The 18,732-nt window shown below is 49.7% G+C and overlaps 1 protein-coding gene across 1 annotated transcript in view; it reads right to left on the bottom strand.

Moving 5' to 3' along the window:
• The window catches only part of LOC311225842 (fetuin-B-like), a gene marked incomplete at both ends in the record, with an annotated part of 32,374 nt that overhangs the window by 2,180 nt on the left and 11,462 nt on the right, over positions 1-18,732 (bottom strand). Inside the window, 2 exons of the mRNA XM_084311235.1 lie at positions 505-621; positions 1,755-1,921. Coding sequence (XP_084167361.1) covers positions 505-621; positions 1,755-1,921 — 284 coding nt within the window. The remainder of the gene's footprint in view (positions 1-504; positions 622-1,754; positions 1,922-18,732) is intronic.

Below are 18,732 nucleotides of genomic sequence, written 5' to 3'. Positions count from 1 at the left end.
GGGTTCTGTCATGAGGACACGATACCAGAGACAGCAGATGCACTGGACTGAGTTAATTAATGCAATGCAGGGGAAGCTAGCATTATTGTGCTGTCTGCCTTATTATGTTGTATGCTTCATCTTTGAGCACATCATGTAACTGTGTGTGGCCTTGTTTTTCTACAGTTGTGGGGACCCAATGACAAGTGATGAAAAGATTTACCTTACAATTAAGTAAAGGATCTATTTTATTGTTAGAGTTAGGTATGTAGTTGTTATGGATAAGGTCGGGGTAAGGGGTTAGGAAATGAATGTAACTCTATGGAATGTCCCCACAATGCATTAAAACATGGCTGTGTGTGTTTGTTTGTTTGTGTGTGTGTGTATACATACAAGTGTGTGTGTGTGTGTGTGTGTGTGTGTGTGTGTGTGTGTGTCTGTGTCTGTGTGTGTGTGTGTGTGTGTGTGTGTGTGTGTGTGTGTGTGTGTGTGTGTGTGTGTGTGTGTGTGTGTGTGTCTACTCACAGCAAACTGACAGTCCATGGGTGCACAGTGGACCAGCTCCTCCTCTGCAGCTGTTGTCTTGGAACACACAGTCTCCTGAATGGTGAACTCCACAAAGTAGGAAGGACCCTCCATCCACTTATGACACACACACACACACGCAAGCGTGCACGCACACACACACACACACACACACACACACACACACACACACACACACACACACACACACACACACACACACACACACACACACACACACACACACACACACACACACACACACACACACACACACACACAGTCTTGTCAGTCAGTCACTCACTGTGATATATAAACCTCTCTAAAGTATACACTTCTTAAGTACCCTGATCAACCATGTACTTAGTTAATTAGTCGTCAGTCAGTCAATCAGTCAGGCCATGTTCACATGTACATGGATATTTAAAGACATTTGGAAATCTCTCCATCCACACGACAACGCTCACATGAACTGACCCGATGGCAGGCTGCAAGGAGCTCCCCATGGTCCTGATTGCAGAGAAAATACTCTGTTTTCAAAAATACCTGTATACATGTGGACAGGGGCAATTCAATTGGTCATAATAGTGTTTTTCAAAAGCTCAGTTTCACCCGTCCACACTTATACAGGCTAAATGGATTATTTTTTTCTCCACCCTGGAAGGTGTTTTCGTGACCTTTCGTTTAGTGACCTAAAACTCCTACGTTGAAACTTTGTTTTCAAAAATATGTGTAGACGAGGGCGGCTGGATGGCGTAGCGGAGATTGCGCTCGTCACCAATGCAAGAGACTCCGGTCTCGACTCCCTGAGTCAGCGTTGCCTCCGGCTTGGGCCAGTCGTCATACTATCTCAATTGGCAGAGGTAGCGGGTGGAAAGTCGATGGGTGGGGATTGGACGTTGTGGACAGCGACTCCTACAGGTCGGTTGGGTGACGCCTGTACAGCAGAGACAGGAAGTATCGGGGGTAGTGTGAGCCTCCCACGCGTTACTCCTCGCCACTGAGAGTCCGCGCTGTCTGGTGAAAAGATGCGACAGGCTGCCTCCTCGTGTACTGGAGGGGACACGTGATGCAAGGCTTCTATCCTCACTACGAGCGACCAGTGGGAGGCATAGTCTAGCAACGTTCAAGACAGGGGAGGGGAGAATTGGCAATATGAAATTGGGATGGAAGAAAAATAGAAAATAAGGAGAAAAAGTGGATACAAAAAAATATATATGTGTAGACAAGGCCTCAGTCTGTGGACTAACCTGTGAGCTAGCTTTAGTGATGTTCCCCAGCGTGAAGTTGTTGGCCAGGCGGCTCTCTGCATTGAACCTGCGTAAGGACAGGTTGGCCGTCTCCATGACGATAGGCTCATCCAGGTGGTCAGCGGTGGGACAGTCGGGGCACGTGTTCACCACTTCTGTGGCAGGAACTACACACAGGATCAAAGGTCATGGGACAGACTATATACACAGAGTGTATTCACCTTGTGTTTCTAGGCAACAAGGGCGCTGAGAGTTTGCCGCTTTTGTAATTCCACTTCCCATGTGCGTGTAACACAGTATCTAGAGAGGGATATATTACATCTAATTATATTATATTACATAATTGACATGAAATAGTTGATCGGCTGAATCCACGGATTCACAGATTAAAGGCCCAATTCGTGATCTGAACGTAAACAAATCACGCAAACAACACCATCAGAAATGCAGAATAAGAATGGAGATATGATCTGTAGTTGATTGACTGAACATTCTGGCTTTAGATCCACTAAAGTCACAAAGGACATATGTACGGGATATGAAGAGGGGAGGACATGCTGAGGAAGGATTTGTAAGTCAGATAATTTAACCCTTACACCGAAGAACCATATCTCAGTTTTGAAAACTTATTTGCAGTTGTAAAGTCAATCCAAATCACTTGGGAGTATGAATCTGATATACAGTATCACCAGAAAGTACTCAACCTCTAATGTCTTTAATATGAACAAACATAACTGTCTAACTCACCATCTTCAGATGCAACACGGTCTCATCAGAAAATGTAAATGAAGTACTAATCGACCACGACCACAGGAAAACAGGTACATAATGTACATTATGTTATAGCCTTAAAAGTAATGTATTTATGTATTGTATCGACAAAGGTCCAAAACAAAAGCCGCAGCCAGGAGTTGAACCAACAATCATTGCAGTCGTGGGTGAGTGCTCTCACAGCTAGTTGAGGTTCTGTATCATAGTGGATCCGCTCGGCGTCACTCATGCACTATCTCACATACGTGCACGCGCACTGAATAAAATTCCACAATGTACCTTTATCCCAGTATTCGTCTGACCACACCCCTCGTTAGCTTACCTACATAAGCAGGTGTGTGGTCACCTGCTCTCCTCCTTTTTTCGCTTTCACCACAAGGAAGTGCCTTCGGTAGATCCCCACTTGATGTGATGTGATAGTAGGAGAAGAGTTGGAAAACAAGAGATACGTTGACATCATATCTTTATTTTCTCTCACTATATTCGAGAAAATACGGCGATATTGTCTTCGTACTGGAGTGTCTGGAAGATGATGATCATTCTAAAAAACCTCCACTGGTTTTCGTATTGGGAGTTTGCGCCGCTACATGCTTTCCAACTGCAGTCCTTGCTGTGGTTGGTTGCGGTAAAAGCACAGCTGGACTGTAGGACGCGCCGCTGTTGTGAGAAGCGGTGGGTTCCAGGTTGGTGAGTAATGTTTTGCTTGCGAGCTCCACTTGTCTGTTAGTGCTATGGGGGCTAGCTGACAATGTTTACGAACACCGGCCCCAGATTAGGGTCTTTTGTTCAGCCTCTTAGGCAACAGCGGAAGACCTTGGTCTGAAGCCCATTATAGTTAACTAGTGGGCCACGACCAATAACACTGGTGATCCCTGTGTTTTCTGGACGAGTGGATGTTTCTCTGTCACCGTGAGGCCCCGTCTTTCATATACAAATGAGAGTATTCCCTCACGAGGAAATATGGGCATGGATGTTCGTTAGCGGAAGATCTGTGTTCAAGTCAGCTACAGCCCAGATGGGAATTGTGCTGGCTCTGTCGGGTGTTGGTAAAATCACCGTTGTAAAACTGTGTTAACATCTTGTTTCTCTTTTCTCTTAAAAAGTGAGGAGGGTTTCAGAACGGCGGCCTGTCTGAGTGTCTTGTTGTATCGTTGTGTACGAGTTCCGGTGGTAGCTAATTAGCTTGCGTGCTAGTTGTGGCCTACTGTGTTAGCCAGTCAGCTGTTAGCTGCGGCGCTAGCTCGCTGTGTTTACCAAGCCTGTTGTGCTAGGCTAGGTAATGTTAGCTTGCTGCTATCGGCCGAGAGCGGCCGTTGGCTTAATGCTACACTGTTGAACGTGCTGTGACGATAACATGTTTTTAACACTCTTGACTACGACGTCATCTTTGACAGAGGATGTTCGTCGAACCTGCCCTGAGCCAGGCCGGCGAGGACTGCGTCAACAAGGAGCACCGTAGCGGCGGGTTGGAGCAGCGAGCTGCCCGTGTCGTCAAACACAGGAGGCTGTGTTTACTTCGGTGCCATGTTAGAGACTGCAAATTGCTTGATCTGCGCTCCCGCAGATCTTGATTCTTGCTTTCCCTTCTAAATGTTTTGTAAATAACGATGTTTTCCAAAACGAGTGTTGCTGCACTACATTTAGGATACGATGCGAGTTATGTGTGAATTGTCTTGTCACTGGTATTTAGCTTCTCCATGCAAATCGGGTTGTTTGTTACAGATGTGAAAATGATCTGGTTTGTTGTGTTGAGAAACATCATGTGTGTTTATGTACTGTGTACTCACAACTAAGGGGGTTAAACTAACCTATAAAGCTATGCTTAGTGACATATGAGTAAAGAATGATTCTTTTCTCAGCCTGTAATGACAATGAACAGTGTGTTCACATATTAACAGGTTTACCTGTTTAACTGGCCGTATTAAGGGTAAAGTAGGAGGGTTGTGTTTCCCCCCGGTTCCCTGGGGACTTCTTCATCCTCCTCTCAGACATGTTGTTACACTATATTGTGTCACTGTGTGGTAGGGATACGATGTAACCCTTAGCTTGATTGCTGAGGTTGTGCTAAAACTGCTTGAGGAACTTTATTTTCCTAAAAGAAAAGATTGTTTGGTCGCTTTTCGTGTGTGCTTAGCAAGGCCTGTGGCCGATACTAATCGAGAATTATGTATTCTCTCATTATGAAAAACGGCGTTCCTCTGTGTGCACCGCAGAAATTCCCCCGCCATAGAGTATGTCACTGTGCGCGTCTCTGTTGGTAGGACTTCCGTGTGCTGTTCAGGTCCATATGATGGATCTGTTTCGGGGGGTGGTCAGGGCTCCTCCTCACGAAGCTCCTATTCGGGCTGTAGGAGCTATTTGATGGTTTTTGTGCTTAGTTTGTAGTTTGTTAAGTTCATCACTGGGTGGCAGCACGGAGCACTGGGTGGCAGCACGGAGCGCATAGGTTTTGAATAAAGGCACAGGTGTATGCTATGTCAATCAAGGTATCTAGGTATGGGTGACGGAGAGATCTCACGGTTTTTACCGCATGAACACACGCACGTACCCTCGCTCGGTTTAAATATTAGTAACAGCATTATGAAGTAATTATTGTTTGACTCATCACTTGTATTGTGCTAAATACTTGAATTAAATGGGAACTTCACCCAACGGCAGGTGACACAGACTCGACAATGTGTATTTTCTAAATTGCGCGTCAAAGACGAGGCATCCCCGCACCCAACCGAGCGTCTATCAGAACATCAAGATAGCCGCTACACAAGTAAAAACCCGATCTTACTTGGACAAATGGAGGATTTTGGAACCTGGCTTGGAATGCTGCTTCTGGATAAAGATCATCATCCCGAGATAGCACACCAAAGGAGGACTGGTTAGTGTATCGCACTGGGTTGCTTGCTAATGGAGCAGCAGCATTGAAAGTTTTGTTGTTATTGTATTGACTTTTTTTCCCGAGAGAGACTCCAGTCTCTTAAAGGAACAGTACTTATTATCAAAAATTTGTTTACGTCAGGATATTGTGGAGCCCAGCCAAGGGCAAAATGTTTGTGAGCCAAGAATAAGAAAGCCTTCTTTAAAGGGATTATCAATTTTGATTGAAAGGCTCCAAACGGACAGAAATGCATATTGTACACAAGCAAGGAAATTGAAAAGGGAAATCATCACTCTTCTAGTTTCCAATGACAATGTAAATCTTGTGCACCAAAATCTAAAACAGTTCAAAGCTCTATGTCAAGTTGCCTCTGAGGCACATAATACATTGATGACTGAGTATCCTACAACTGAGGATACGCAGAGAAAGCAGGACGAATGGTTGTATGCAACAAAGGAAACAAATGATACATTTGTAAATGAAGTATCAACATGGTTGAGCGAAAATGGGATTTTTCAGGTCAATGATGATAATGCTGAATTGGAAATTTTTTTATCTGATTTGCATGAGGAAATTAAAGCTGGAGACAGTGCGTCTAATGTGTCTAGTAAAAGGTCAAGCAGAAGAAGCAATGCCAGTAGAGCATCAGGTTCTAGTACTGCATCTGCACGTTTAAATGCCATGGCAGAGAAAGCGGCTTTAGTGGAGCAAACCGCTGCTCTGCAAAGGAAACATGAAATAGAGGCACAAGAGGAGAAACTCAGACAGGAACAAGAGAAACTCAGAAAAGTTAAGGAGCAACTGGAGCTTGATACACAAATGGCTGTTGTTACTGCAAGACTTTCTGTGCTGGAAGGCAGTGCTGTTGGAGGAAAGGCCCTTTCAGATGGAATGAATTCCTACCTGAGCAAATCTATTAAAGAGCTGAGACCTCAATTCAACCTACAGGCTACTGCATTTGTGCCGAAGGAGAACACCCTGATTTCGGATCAAGGCTCAAGAGCGCCACCTATCTTTTCCACATATGATGTGCGACCAAAGGTGAATATGCACACACACTTTCAGGAGAAAGTACAACACCATGGAATTCCACAAGCAAAGGATACTACTCTCATGCCACAGTGGCAACCAAACACTGGGACGTCTCTCACCACTACTCTAAAGCATCCGTCTCAAAACGCTTTCACAGCCTCCACTGCTGCACCTCGTGGGTCAGTAGCTGCACAGGAACGACAGTCTACACAGAACGCTGCAGTGCAAAATACAGTGGACCAGGATGCCATTTGTGGAATCATGCAAAGGCAGAATGAACTCACCACATTGCTCATTCAACAGCAAATGTTATCTACTTTACCAAAAAGAGATATAACCGTATTTGATGGTGATCCATTGCATTTCATTTCCTTTGTTAGGACATTTGAACATTGTGTTGAAGAGGTAACATGCAGTTATCAAGACTGTTTGTATTTTCTGGAGCAGTACACCAGGGGGAAGCCCAGAGAGCTGGTGCGAAGCTGCTTACACATGCTACCACAACAAGGATATCAAAGAGCAAAAGGTCTTTTGAAAGAACACTTTGGTAATGAGCACAGGATAGCAACAGCCTACATGGAAAAAGCCTTTCGCTGGCCTGTTGTTAAAGCAGAGGATGTAGAGGCGCTGCAGGAGTTCACGCTGTTCCTAAGAGGGTGCTGCAACGCTATAACAGAGATACAGTACATGGAGGAGATGAACGTTCCATCAAACATGAGGAATGTTATGATGAAATGGCCATACAAGCTGCGGGAAAGATGGAGGTCTACAGCTTGTGAGATACAAGAACGGCAAGGCTACAGGGCCACCTTCCCAGAGATGGTAAACTTTTTGGAGAAACAAGTCAAAATATTGTCTCATCCCATTTTTGGTGACATTTCAGATGCACGACCAAGCATCACATTAAAGCCTGTAGATAAGAGCGCGCCGCTACCCAGGAGCAGCATTAAAGGAAGCAGTTTTGCAATAACCATCGCAACCAACCAAGCTGAAACTGTGCCCACAGTGCACATGATGCCAAAGCAGCCTACCGTAACTAAGGAGTTGTCCTCAGAGGCCTGCCTCTATTGTGAAGAGTCGCATCCATTTTCTAAGTGTTTTAAACTGAATACGATTTCTCAAAGGGAGAAAATTGATTTTCTGAGAGGAAAAGGAATTTGTTTTGGATGCTTGAAGTCTGGCCACATGAGTAAGGAATGCAGAAGTCGTCTGACCTGTGATGAATGCAATCTTAAACACCCGACTATTCTGCATGTCCACAACAACGACAAATTGACCAAGTCACAAGAAACACCAGTCAGTAGTGCACTTGTGTCTCTTCAGGCATGTGGTTGTACTGGGGCCGGAGACCACGACTGTACCCTTTCCATTGTTCCAGTACAGTTGAGATCCAAGAAAGGAAATGGAGTGCTGCAGACCTACGCCTTCTTAGACCCAGGCAGTACAGCAACCTTCTGTACCAACCATCTTATGAAGAAGCTGAATCTACAGGGTACAAAGACCAACATTCTTATGCGCACTATGGGTCAAGAAAAGGTAATTGAAAGCCAAATCCTTTCAGGACTGGAGGTGTCCAAGTTGGATAATGACCACTTTATGGAGCTCCCAGAAACGTTCACACATGAAACAATCCCTGTTTCAAAGAGTAACATCCCTACTCAGCGAGATATTGAAAAATGGGAATATCTGAAGGGTATCAGGATCCCAGAATTGGACGCTGATGTTGAACTTTTGATTGGAGCTAATGCATCAAAACTCATGGAACCCTGGGAAATTATCAACAGCCAAGGTGATGGACCTTATGCCGTGAAGACCCTATTGGGGTGGGTCGTCAACGGTCCTTTGAGGGGTAATAATGGTTGTCAGAGAAGCTGCTCGACCATATATGCCAATAGGACATCCATTGTCAAACTGGAGGAGCTGTTGGTCTCTCAGTACAACCAAGAGTTAAACGAGAAGTCACTGGAGGAGCAGCAGGAGATGTCAAGAGAGGACCCAAGTTTTATGGAGATCTTGGAGAAGTCTATTTGCATGCAGGAAGGACATTACTGCATGGACTTGCCTTTTAAAATGGATGACATCACCATGCCAAACAACAGGTGCATTGTGGAACAGCACCTTCAGAGTCCGAAAATAAAGTGTGAACGGAATAAGGACTACCAAAATGAGTACACAGATTTTCATACTCATGCGAGTGACAGTGGCTACGGAGAAATTGTGCCTCAAGTCCAGTTGGACTACAAAAACGGCAGTGTGTGGTATCGCCCTCATCACTGGGTGTGCCACCCAAAGAAGGAAAGACTGAGAGTGGAAAAGCGAGCACACACCAGATGTAGAATTCTTCCAATCGTCAGTCCCAGTGACCAGTTGGGGTTCTCGTCACCATTCACCTTGCTACCAAAACTGTTGTTGCAAGAAATGTGTCAAAGGAACATGTCTTGGGATGACCCCATACCCCAGACATTCTCACAACGATGGGCAAAGGGCTTGTACGGGCAGTACGGTTGAAGACCAAGACAGGGCAGTTAGAGCGGCCCATATCCAAGCTCTTTCTGCTTCAAGAAGTAGTGTAAGGTCTGGCGGTAAAGGTCACGACCCAACGTTGAGTTACGTGCTGGTAACCTCTGGCTCAGAGAAGAACCAAGAACACTTGTTATAGCTCCTTTTTTCTTCTTTAATGTAATTGTTTTCCACCTTCACATTTGGGGCCGGTGTGTAGGAGCTATTTGATGGTTTTTGTGCTTAGTTTGTAGTTTGTTAAGTTCATCACTGGGTGGCAGCACGGAGCACTGGGTGGCAGCACGGAGCGCATAGGTTTTGAATAAAGGCACAGGTGTATGCTATGTCAATCAAGGTATCTAGGTATGGGTGACGGAGAGATCTCACGGTTTTTACCGCATGAACACACGCACGTACCCTCGCTCGGTTTAAATATTAGTAACAGCATTATGAAATAATTATTGTTTGACTCATCACTTGTATTGTGCTAAATACTTGAATTAAATGGGAACTTCACCCAACGGCAGGTGACACAGACTCGACAATGTGTATTTTCTAAATTGCGCGTCAAAGACGAGGCATCCCCGCACCCAACCGAGCGTCTATCAGAACATCAAGATAGCCGCTACACGGGCCTTCTGTGAGTTGGGACTCTCCTTCCATGTGAGGGAGCCTCCTCAGAGTACAGAGCCTCCTCCTCAGATTGTCAAGGTGAGTGGAACCTCAAGAAGGAGTCCTACTCTATTGTGTGTGTATTCGATTCAATTCGATTATTGAGTGTGTATGGGTTCAGTGCCTCCTCCCCGGAGAGCCCTAAAACCAGACTTTTACATGGCTCAAGGTGCAATATATTCTTTTCAATCTGTACAGCTCGCGTGGGAAGTCTCTCTGGGGATTTCCGTCTCCCTCCTATGGGAGGGTGGTGGGATGTAAAAATGTAAAACATTTTTACCCCCGGCTGTGTAGACTGGGATACATACTGTTGGTGCTTCCTTCTTTTCTATTAAAAAGAGTTGGAGTTAGGAAGTATCACACCCCTCTTGTCGTTCCCCTGGGCGCCTTGGGGATTCAATGACAGGTCTAAATAGCCTGTTCATTGATGTGGTTGTGTCCCGACGCACGCATAGTGCTAGCTCGGGGTGTTCTGTAATCAGGCGACTGACTGGCACGCCTTGGTTGCTTGAGGTTAAAACGGCGTTTTTATAAAGCAACTGGGATGGAGGTTTTTCCTCTTCCGACGACCTGTTTTGGTTGTCGACGGATTCTCGTTCATATCTGGGGGATGATGACGGAATGGATCTGAACATATGTAGAGGGGTCTCACGCCCTGGGGGTGGGCCACCGGGCGCGGTTCGCCCCGAACGTCTGGGTGGCGCCTTCTTTTCATGTTTAAGATCAACACGCATATCTGCCCCTTCTCCTGGAGTAGGCATGTCGGCGTGGTTAGGGCACGGGACTGGTTCTGGTCACGCTGGTCCGGATCAGTTAAACCCGTTGTCCGCCGGGGATGCAGATCTGCTGTTCTGGTACCCTGAGGGACTTGGGCTTTTTTCAGGGGGAAAAATGCCAGGTCGGTCCGGGTGTCACAGGGTTAAGCGCTATGGAGACCCTGGTTGGGTACATTTTGTACTCTGCACTGTCGTAATGGCTTACGGCCATGCCAACCTGTACACGCTCGATCTCGTCAGATCTCGGCCGCTACGCAGGTTGGTCCTGGTTAGTACTTGGTTGGGAGACCGCCTGGGAATACCAAGTACGGTGTGCTTGGGGCTGGTTCTCCATTCTTTTCGCTCCTCTCTCACGCATGGCGAAGAGGGGCCTGTTGGGGTGGTCTTTGACCTCCTCTGGTGACCCTGTGCTTCCCGTATCGCCGGGCCCGGTCCGAAGTAATGTTTCGTCGACCCGTAGGCCTGGGTTAACCCTTTTTTGAAAACTGAAACACTTGTACTGCGGTATAGCCGGTGTATACCCGCAGGTGTGTTTTGGAGTTTTTTCTTGAGGGGTTATAGGAACAACCACCGCATTGGGTAACACCAAGGTGGTTGATTCCCTGGTGTGTTGGAGCAGTGTCAACTCCCGGGTTACCTGGTTGAGGGTGCCCCTGCACGTTCATGACGTCTGCCAATCGTGTCAGCCTTCTCTGCCTCAACCCCTCTGGGTGTTTTTTTTTTTTTAAATGGAGGCTTGGTCATGCAACAACGCCAGCATACGCTCCTTCCGCCGGGGCGGCTGTGTTCAGCTGTCCCCCCTGGCGCCTGTCTCGTCCGCAGTCTCCAGGCTCGGGTTAACAGCCTGTTGCCTGGTTTTTCCCCGGTGCGCTGCCTGCTTCCGTTGGTTAACCTTTTTTGTATGCTTACGGCCATGCTGACTGCCTGTTCTGCAGGGTCAATGTGCCAGGCGGTGGACTATTGGGGGGACAGGGCCCGCTCGGCTGAGGGGCCTTTGTCCGAATACGCTGGCGATGTGGGGGGCGGGGTCACTAAGTGCCCACCTGGTGGGGTCTTGATGCTGGCATCATGGACTTCTCCGGGCCCCCGTTCCAGGGGGTCCAGTCCCTTTGGTGGGTCTGGGCCTTCCTTCGCGCTCCGCTGCTACGGCCTTGCCACGGGGTTGGGTTTGCCCTTGACCCCCTGTGATTCTGGGGGCAGTAACGAGGTTGTTCCCTCCGTTCGTTCCCGGGTGGCATGCGGGTTGTGCGTGTGTGTAGTCGTGGGGTCAGGCCACGGTCTGCTCACCCTGTGCGTTGAGTTGCTTGAGTGCCTCTTCGCACGGTCGGGTCCGTCGCCCTCCCGGGAAACCTCCAATATGGGGGGTGCCCTCCATTAGGGGGGGTCGGGGGGGCTCGGCCCTCCCTGTTCTGATGGTTGTGGGGGGCCTTCAGCGGGGTGTATTTGTCGGCCGGTGGCTCCGCTCGGCCTCCCTATGTGCATGAGTGACGCCGAGCGGATCCACTATGATACAGAACGATAGGTTATGACTAACCAAGTTCTGTTAATAGTGGTGACGCTCGGCGTCCGACGCCGCTGCAGCCCTTGATCTCACCTTGTGGTGAAAGCTTGGGAAGGAGGAGAGCAGGTGACCACACACCTGCTTATGTAGGTAAGCTAACGAGGGGTGTGGTCAGACGAATACTGGCATAAAGGTACATTGTGGAATTTTATTCAGTGCGCATGCACGTATGCGAGATAGTGCATGAGTGACGCCGAGCGTCACCACTATTAACAGAACTTGGTTATAGTCATAACCTATCGTTAGTTTTAATGATGTATGATGTATGATGTATATAACCTAGTTATATGAGTACTGGCTGAGCGTCTCGCTCTTTCGCCATACCGAGATATACCTCATCTCCAGTACCTACTGTACTAAATGAAAGAAAACAAAACACCCTTGCACTTGACCAGGCCCCGCCCCAGTGACCTACTATAAGTCACCAGGCGTGGTCATACTCGCCCTTCCTCTGGAAGAGTTTTCCATCAGAAAACCCCCCCCAAGGGACCTCAGGGGGCGCTAAAGAGCGAGAGGCTCAGCCAGTACTCATATAACTAGGTTATATACATAACCTATCGTTATATGGTCGTACTGGTGAATCGCGTCTCGCTCTTTCGCCATACCGAGATATGGGGACAGAGCAGACGCGAGGACCGACAAATGTACCCCCTGAGGACCCGCAAGCCCTACACCAGGGGGGAGGGGAGTCCCGTCACCCCCCCTTCCTAGTGAAGAGGGGGCGGCAGTCAACTCCACCCAAGTGCGAAAAAGAGGGAACTAGAAACCTCTAACGCACAGCACAGGTGGGACCACGTGTGACACAACACCTTATGGCACACAACCACACATCCCTGCTAACCCACCGACAGGCGGGACGCAGGGGAGGTTCCAGACCTCAGAACCGCCTGGGAGACAGAACCCCCAGTCCGGTCCATGAGGCCGCAGCACAGATGTCCTCCACCGAGGCCCCTCCTAACAGGGCGGCAGAGGCCGCCACCCCACGAGTGGAGTGCGCCCTGATACCCCCAGGGGGCGCCAGCCCAGCCAACGTGTAGCAAAGGGCAATGCCCTCGCACAACCAATGGGACAGGCGCTGTTTCGACAGTGCCTTACCAGCGCGAGAGCCACCGTAACAGACAAAGAGCTGATCGGTAGCCCTGAGGTCCTGAGTCCGGCTGAGGTAAACCCCCCAAGCCCGGATCAGACACGACAGGTGAAGGCTCGCCTCTAACTCACGAGCGTGAGGAGGCGGATGAAATGCCTGAACCACAATATCCCTGGAGCGAAAAGAGCTCTGGATATTTTTTGGCACGAAGACTGGATTAGGCCTCAGAGTTGCACCGCTATTGACATGAATAGGCCGCACCGAGAGAGTACAGAGCTCACCCACGCGCTTAGCGGAGGTGATGGCCAGCAGGAACGCAGTCTTGAAAGACAGCTGTTCCAAAGGCGCCTGCTCAAGAGGCTCAAACGGGGCCTCGGACAACCAGCCGAAGACCAATTGAAGGTCCCAACTCGGAGACAGAGAACGTTTCACCGGCTTAAGGTGCCGAGCGCCAAGCAGGAAACGCTTCACAAGAGGGTGGCTGAACAACGTAACGCCCTCAAACCCCTCATGACAAGAGGATATAGCCGCAGCATATACCCTCACCGTCGAAGCCGACAGTCTATCAAAAATAGACTGAAGGAAGGTAAGGACAGCGTCCAGGGGGCAGGACACCGGGTCCCAGCCCCCCACCTTACACCACTCTTGGAAAATACGCCACCTACCCGCGTAAACCGCGATAGTGGAGGGAGCATGCGCGATCCGGATGGTGTCGACCATAGAAAGGTCCATCCTCTCCAGACTCACCCTCTCACCAGCCAAACCATCAGCGGCTGGCCCAGCACAGGGACTGCCACAGAGACCCGTGCGCTTGAGAGAGGGCCCGCGATGACCAAGGAACAGGCCACGGCGGGGCTACCAAGAGCTGGATCAGGACCGGGAACCACACAGCTGCGCCCCGGTCCGGCGCAATCCCAACGTATCCGCACCAACAACTGACCTATCAGATGTATGGAGGGAAAGAATCCCAGGCGGCCACGGCATCGGTTCCAGACCTCAGGGTGAGGACCGCCCCGCGACATCACACCTGTACCCACATTCACCCTGCCGGGGATGTGGAGAGCCCTCAGGCTGCGCAGATGGAGAACGCCCATAGCCAGCCGACCGCCGCCCGGTGCAGACGGGGGGAGCGTACTCCTCCCTGTCTGTCGATATACAACGCTGACGTCGTATTGTCCGTCCTGATCAAACACTGTTTGAGGACCAGAAGGACCGCCTTCAATACCAACACATTGAACGTAGCGCAGACCGGGCAGCATGGTCTTGCCAGCTGCCCCCTACCCAGTGAGGGAGGCGTCGGTGAAAACCGTGACGTGTGACAGCCTACTGCCCATGGGGACCCCCCTGGTGAAGACCCCAGGCCCTCACCAGAGGGTGAGGTCCCCCAGTACTGACACGGGAACCTTAGCCGCTTCCACTTGCCTCTCACCGGGTCTATTTCCATACTGGAAAAACCACCTCCGTATCCTCCTCATGAGGTGAAGAGGAGGCCAAGAGGGACCACGGAATGAGCAGATGCCATCATACCGAGCAGGCGTATCACGGACAGCGCCGTAACCGTCCTAGGACGGAACCTCCTGAGCATGTCGATAACATGCTCTGAGAGGAATGCCCATAATACTCCACCCGTTGACTGGGAAGAGGAGTACTCTACTTCCAGTCTACAGCAAACCCCAGGCTGGTGAGGAATTCCACCACCTGCCTGGTATGAGACCTGACGATCCACCTTGACCGCCAAGGACCAGAACGTCGTCAGGGCAGAATACACTTCGTAACCCCTGACGACGCAGAGGCCCCAGTGCGGCCTCCATGCACTTGGTGAGGATGCGGGGAACGGCAGCCTCTGGTACTCATACGCTAAACCCTGCAAAGGAAGCGTAGGTACAGTAAGCCCTAGGATGGAAGATCAGGGATGCGAATACATCCTACAGGTCTATGGAGGAGAACCAGGCCCCTAACTGACAGTGTTCAACAGGTAGGAGACGGTCCAAAATGCTGAACCTTCCCATGGGACAGGTCCAGCATGGGTCTGACACCCCCCCCTCCCGATTTCTCGGGCACCAGAGAATACCGGGAGGAAAACGCCACGACGATGGCTTGCTTCGCCCACAGAGATTGGATCTCGTGGACCAGAGCTGTCACTGCTGGTGACCCTGAAAATAGGGTCTGTACCAAACCCGAAAACGGGTGGGGTTGTGTAAATACAAGTCCCCACCTCAGCGTTCTCTCCATCCACCTCGACATATGGTACTGCTGTAGCCATATGTGATGATACTCCCAAACGCACCCGCCGCCATTTGGCGCTGGTCCGCTAGGAACTGTAGATAGGCGGCCCGGTCCCACCCGCTGTGCGTAGCCAACCCTGGATCCGCTAACCGTGCGAGCAGAACGTTCCGTGGAGTCGGGACATCGGACCCTGACACGACCCACGAGGCAATCGCACCCAAGGGGGGACCCCGACAGAAAGGGCCGGTTTGATACGGGGGAAGCTGACATCATACTAGGTGACAAAAGCTCCCCCACTGAACACCCCTCCAGAACATGCTGAGGAGTTGTTCTGCAGCTGGACATGCAAGGTGTGAGGCCCCCATGGGTTCCTACACACCGTAGCCCTGCAGTGATATTACTACCACCCAAATCACGCACGCCTGCCAGACCACTGCCGATCTTGCGGGAGTGTGAGGCACCAACATGACACCCGGCCTGGCGAAGGCGAGGTCGGGGAAGCCAGCACTGTTTGCCTCAAAAAGGTCTCGAGCCCCCCTGCTGACAACACTTATAGTTGACAGATGTAACACCAGGCTCAACCAAACACAGCTTATGGTGTGGGAGCCGCTTGACAGCACAACATTCTCACGGACAGACCCAGTCTCAGCCATCAACTGGGTGTCAGCCCCTGTCCCCATGAGAAGTGAACGTGGGGCCGCCTGCGCTTCATTGAAGACACGCGGCCCGCAGCCAAAGGAAACAAATCAGAGCCCCTTTTCCACTGGTGTTGGGGAAGGGAGTGACCGGAGAGTGGGCTGCACACAGCCGGACGGCGACGTTTTTTTAGGGCGTGCTCATCCAATGTAGCCGATCCCTCGGCCGCCAAGGCTGTCGGCCTTGTGGACACCTGTTGACATTGAGCCCAGGGTACCTCAGGCGGGGGAAACATGGCCGCTGGTCGAGGGCCTCGCCACAGCCGCTGGCGAGGCTGTGCTCTCACCTCTGGCTGCGCGGTGTGAGGCGGTGTGGGGCCTAGGACAAATACCGCCCGCGCTCCAGCGGAAGACCAAAGATCCTCTGCGGAGAGGGGAGCCCTGAGGAGGGAAAAATTCGTTTTAACTTCTCACCCCATCAAAGGGAGACCAATCCAACCAAGATGTCTGTAAACAAGCGTTGACAGCATCCTAGCCCTCCCTGCGGTTATAGCTTGCGGCTAGGTCAAAGCTAATAACGTCAACAACCTTGCGCGATGTTTCAACGTCGGCTGGCCCTCATGGCCCCACCACCAGACACCATTTTTGACAGAAAAAACAGCAATGCGAACAAAGTTACTAATCGCTGCTAATTCTATACCGTGGCAGTACAGGCTTAACAGCCCACCAGCCACCCGCCGGGCCGACCCACCTCATGGCGTCGGCCGGGCGGGGCACTGTTTCAACATGCCAGAGGCAAAGGACTGATGCCACCTGCTTCATAAACACGGCGCACCAGTGGTGGTTGCAACCAGCAACCTCCACTGTGGTGTGCACCCATAAAGGGGTTAATGAATAAATGAACTAAAAACACCACCAATACACTGTAGAATGGGCTAGCCCATACACACAACGTTAAGGGGATGCGGACCAGAGAAACCAGTCCCGCATACCATTCATAATATTCACAAAAAGAACACCAGCCCTAGACCTCAGCCCATTCACCCATGAAAAAGGTAAACAAACCCCCGTAATACTCCCAACAGTAGACACCGATTGACCGTCAGCATGAATGGTTAAGAGGAGGGAAGACCTTTTAGAAAGACATCCCTCAGCGGGGAATCAAAACAGAAACAGTAACCCAGCATATAGCATAGCGTTAGCCGCACGCTCCAGGATAACCGGGAAAACAACAACGTTTACCCAGATATCCTGCCCCTTGCGCCAATATACAACTCGTTGTCTCCCGGGACAACTCGAGCAGCATCACCAACGCCAGCATTGTTATGCCTAGTGGCGCAGATCCTACCTGGACGCGAGTTAGCCCGATAGCTACACATCACGTGACGTCCCTCTATCTGCTGTCAACAAGACGAGGAAACCCCAGGACAGGCCCGACGCGGAGATGCATCGAGATGCATCCAGCTGCAGGACCACAGAACCCATACGAGTGCCGTTGGAACATGCCGAGAAGATTCCAGGGGCTGGAAAATCTCCGGCATTGTTCAATTTCTCTCTGCTTTTCATAACGCTAGTTACACAGGGTGCAAAGCACGGCCATGATGGAAAACGAAAAAAGAGGAAGGGCGAGTATGACCACGCCTGGTGACTTATAGTAGGTCACTGGGGCGGGGCCTGGTCAAGTGCAAGGGTGTTTTGTTTTCGTTCATGTAGTACAGTAGGTACTGGAGATGAGGTATATCTCGGTATGGCGAAAGAGCGAGACGCGATTTGCCAGTACAACCATATAACACTCGCTTAACAGTTATGGTTAGACATAAAGTTAGTTTAAGGTTAGGGTTTGATCCCCAGCATGGGAACTTAAATGTTTTCTGAAAAATGTAATATATATTGTATATATGTAATATATACTTATTTGTAATATATACGTGTTACTGTACGTGTTACTGTACATTTTCAATACAATACATGAATATATAACTTATGGCTATAACATAACGTACATTATGTAAATGTTTTCCTTTGGTCGATTAATACTTTATTTACATATTTTAAGTGAGATCGTGCTCAAATAATACCATTGCTCCTCTGAAAACTGGTTCTTCATCTCAGGTAATCAGTTATATTAGTCGTACTGGCGAATCGCGTCCTGCTCTTCGCCATCGAGATATACCTCATCTCCAGTACCTAGTGTACTCCATCAACGAATAAAAAACAATACACCCAGCACCTGCCAGGCCCCGCCCTAGTGACGTACTATATAGCACTAGGCGTGGTCACCACTCGTTCTTCCTCTATTTTCGTTTCCATCATAGCGGATGCGTGCACCCTATGCAACTAGTTGTCATGAAAAGTTTAGAGAAATTGCGTAATATTGAGTGCTTACCGGAGATTTGCCTACCCCTGGAATCTTCGCACGACACGTCGGGTCTATCCTGATGTTTCCTCGTCTTGTGGCAGCAGATCGAGAAACAGCGTGCAAGGTTTGGCTATCGAGCCGGCTCGTACACAGGTAGGCCCTGTGTCATCAGGCATTAATGCTAGTGTTAGTAATGCTGGTTGTTTTGTTACACAACCGAGTTGTGTGTCGGCGCCAGGGGCGAGATGTTTTGGTGAACGTTCCCCTGAAGTGGACGTTTTCCAGGCGATCCTGGAGCGCGCTGCTAACACTAATGCTATAATACTGGGTCACTGTTCTAATGTTCCCCGCCGTGGGATGTTGCCGCTTTTCCCTCCTCTTAACCGGTTCATTGATGAAGGTCAGTCGGTAGCTAATGTGGGGGGTTTTGCTGAGTCCTATTTACCCTTTTTACGGGTGAATGGGTTGACAACAGGGTGCAGGGCGGA

Source organism: Notolepis coatsorum (genome assembly GCF_963971535.1).
Source record: "Notolepis coatsorum genome assembly, chromosome: 3".
NCBI classification, from domain to species: Eukaryota; Metazoa; Chordata; class Actinopteri; order Aulopiformes; family Paralepididae; genus Notolepis; species Notolepis coatsorum.
This window is presented reverse-complemented; position numbering and strand designations above follow the sequence as displayed.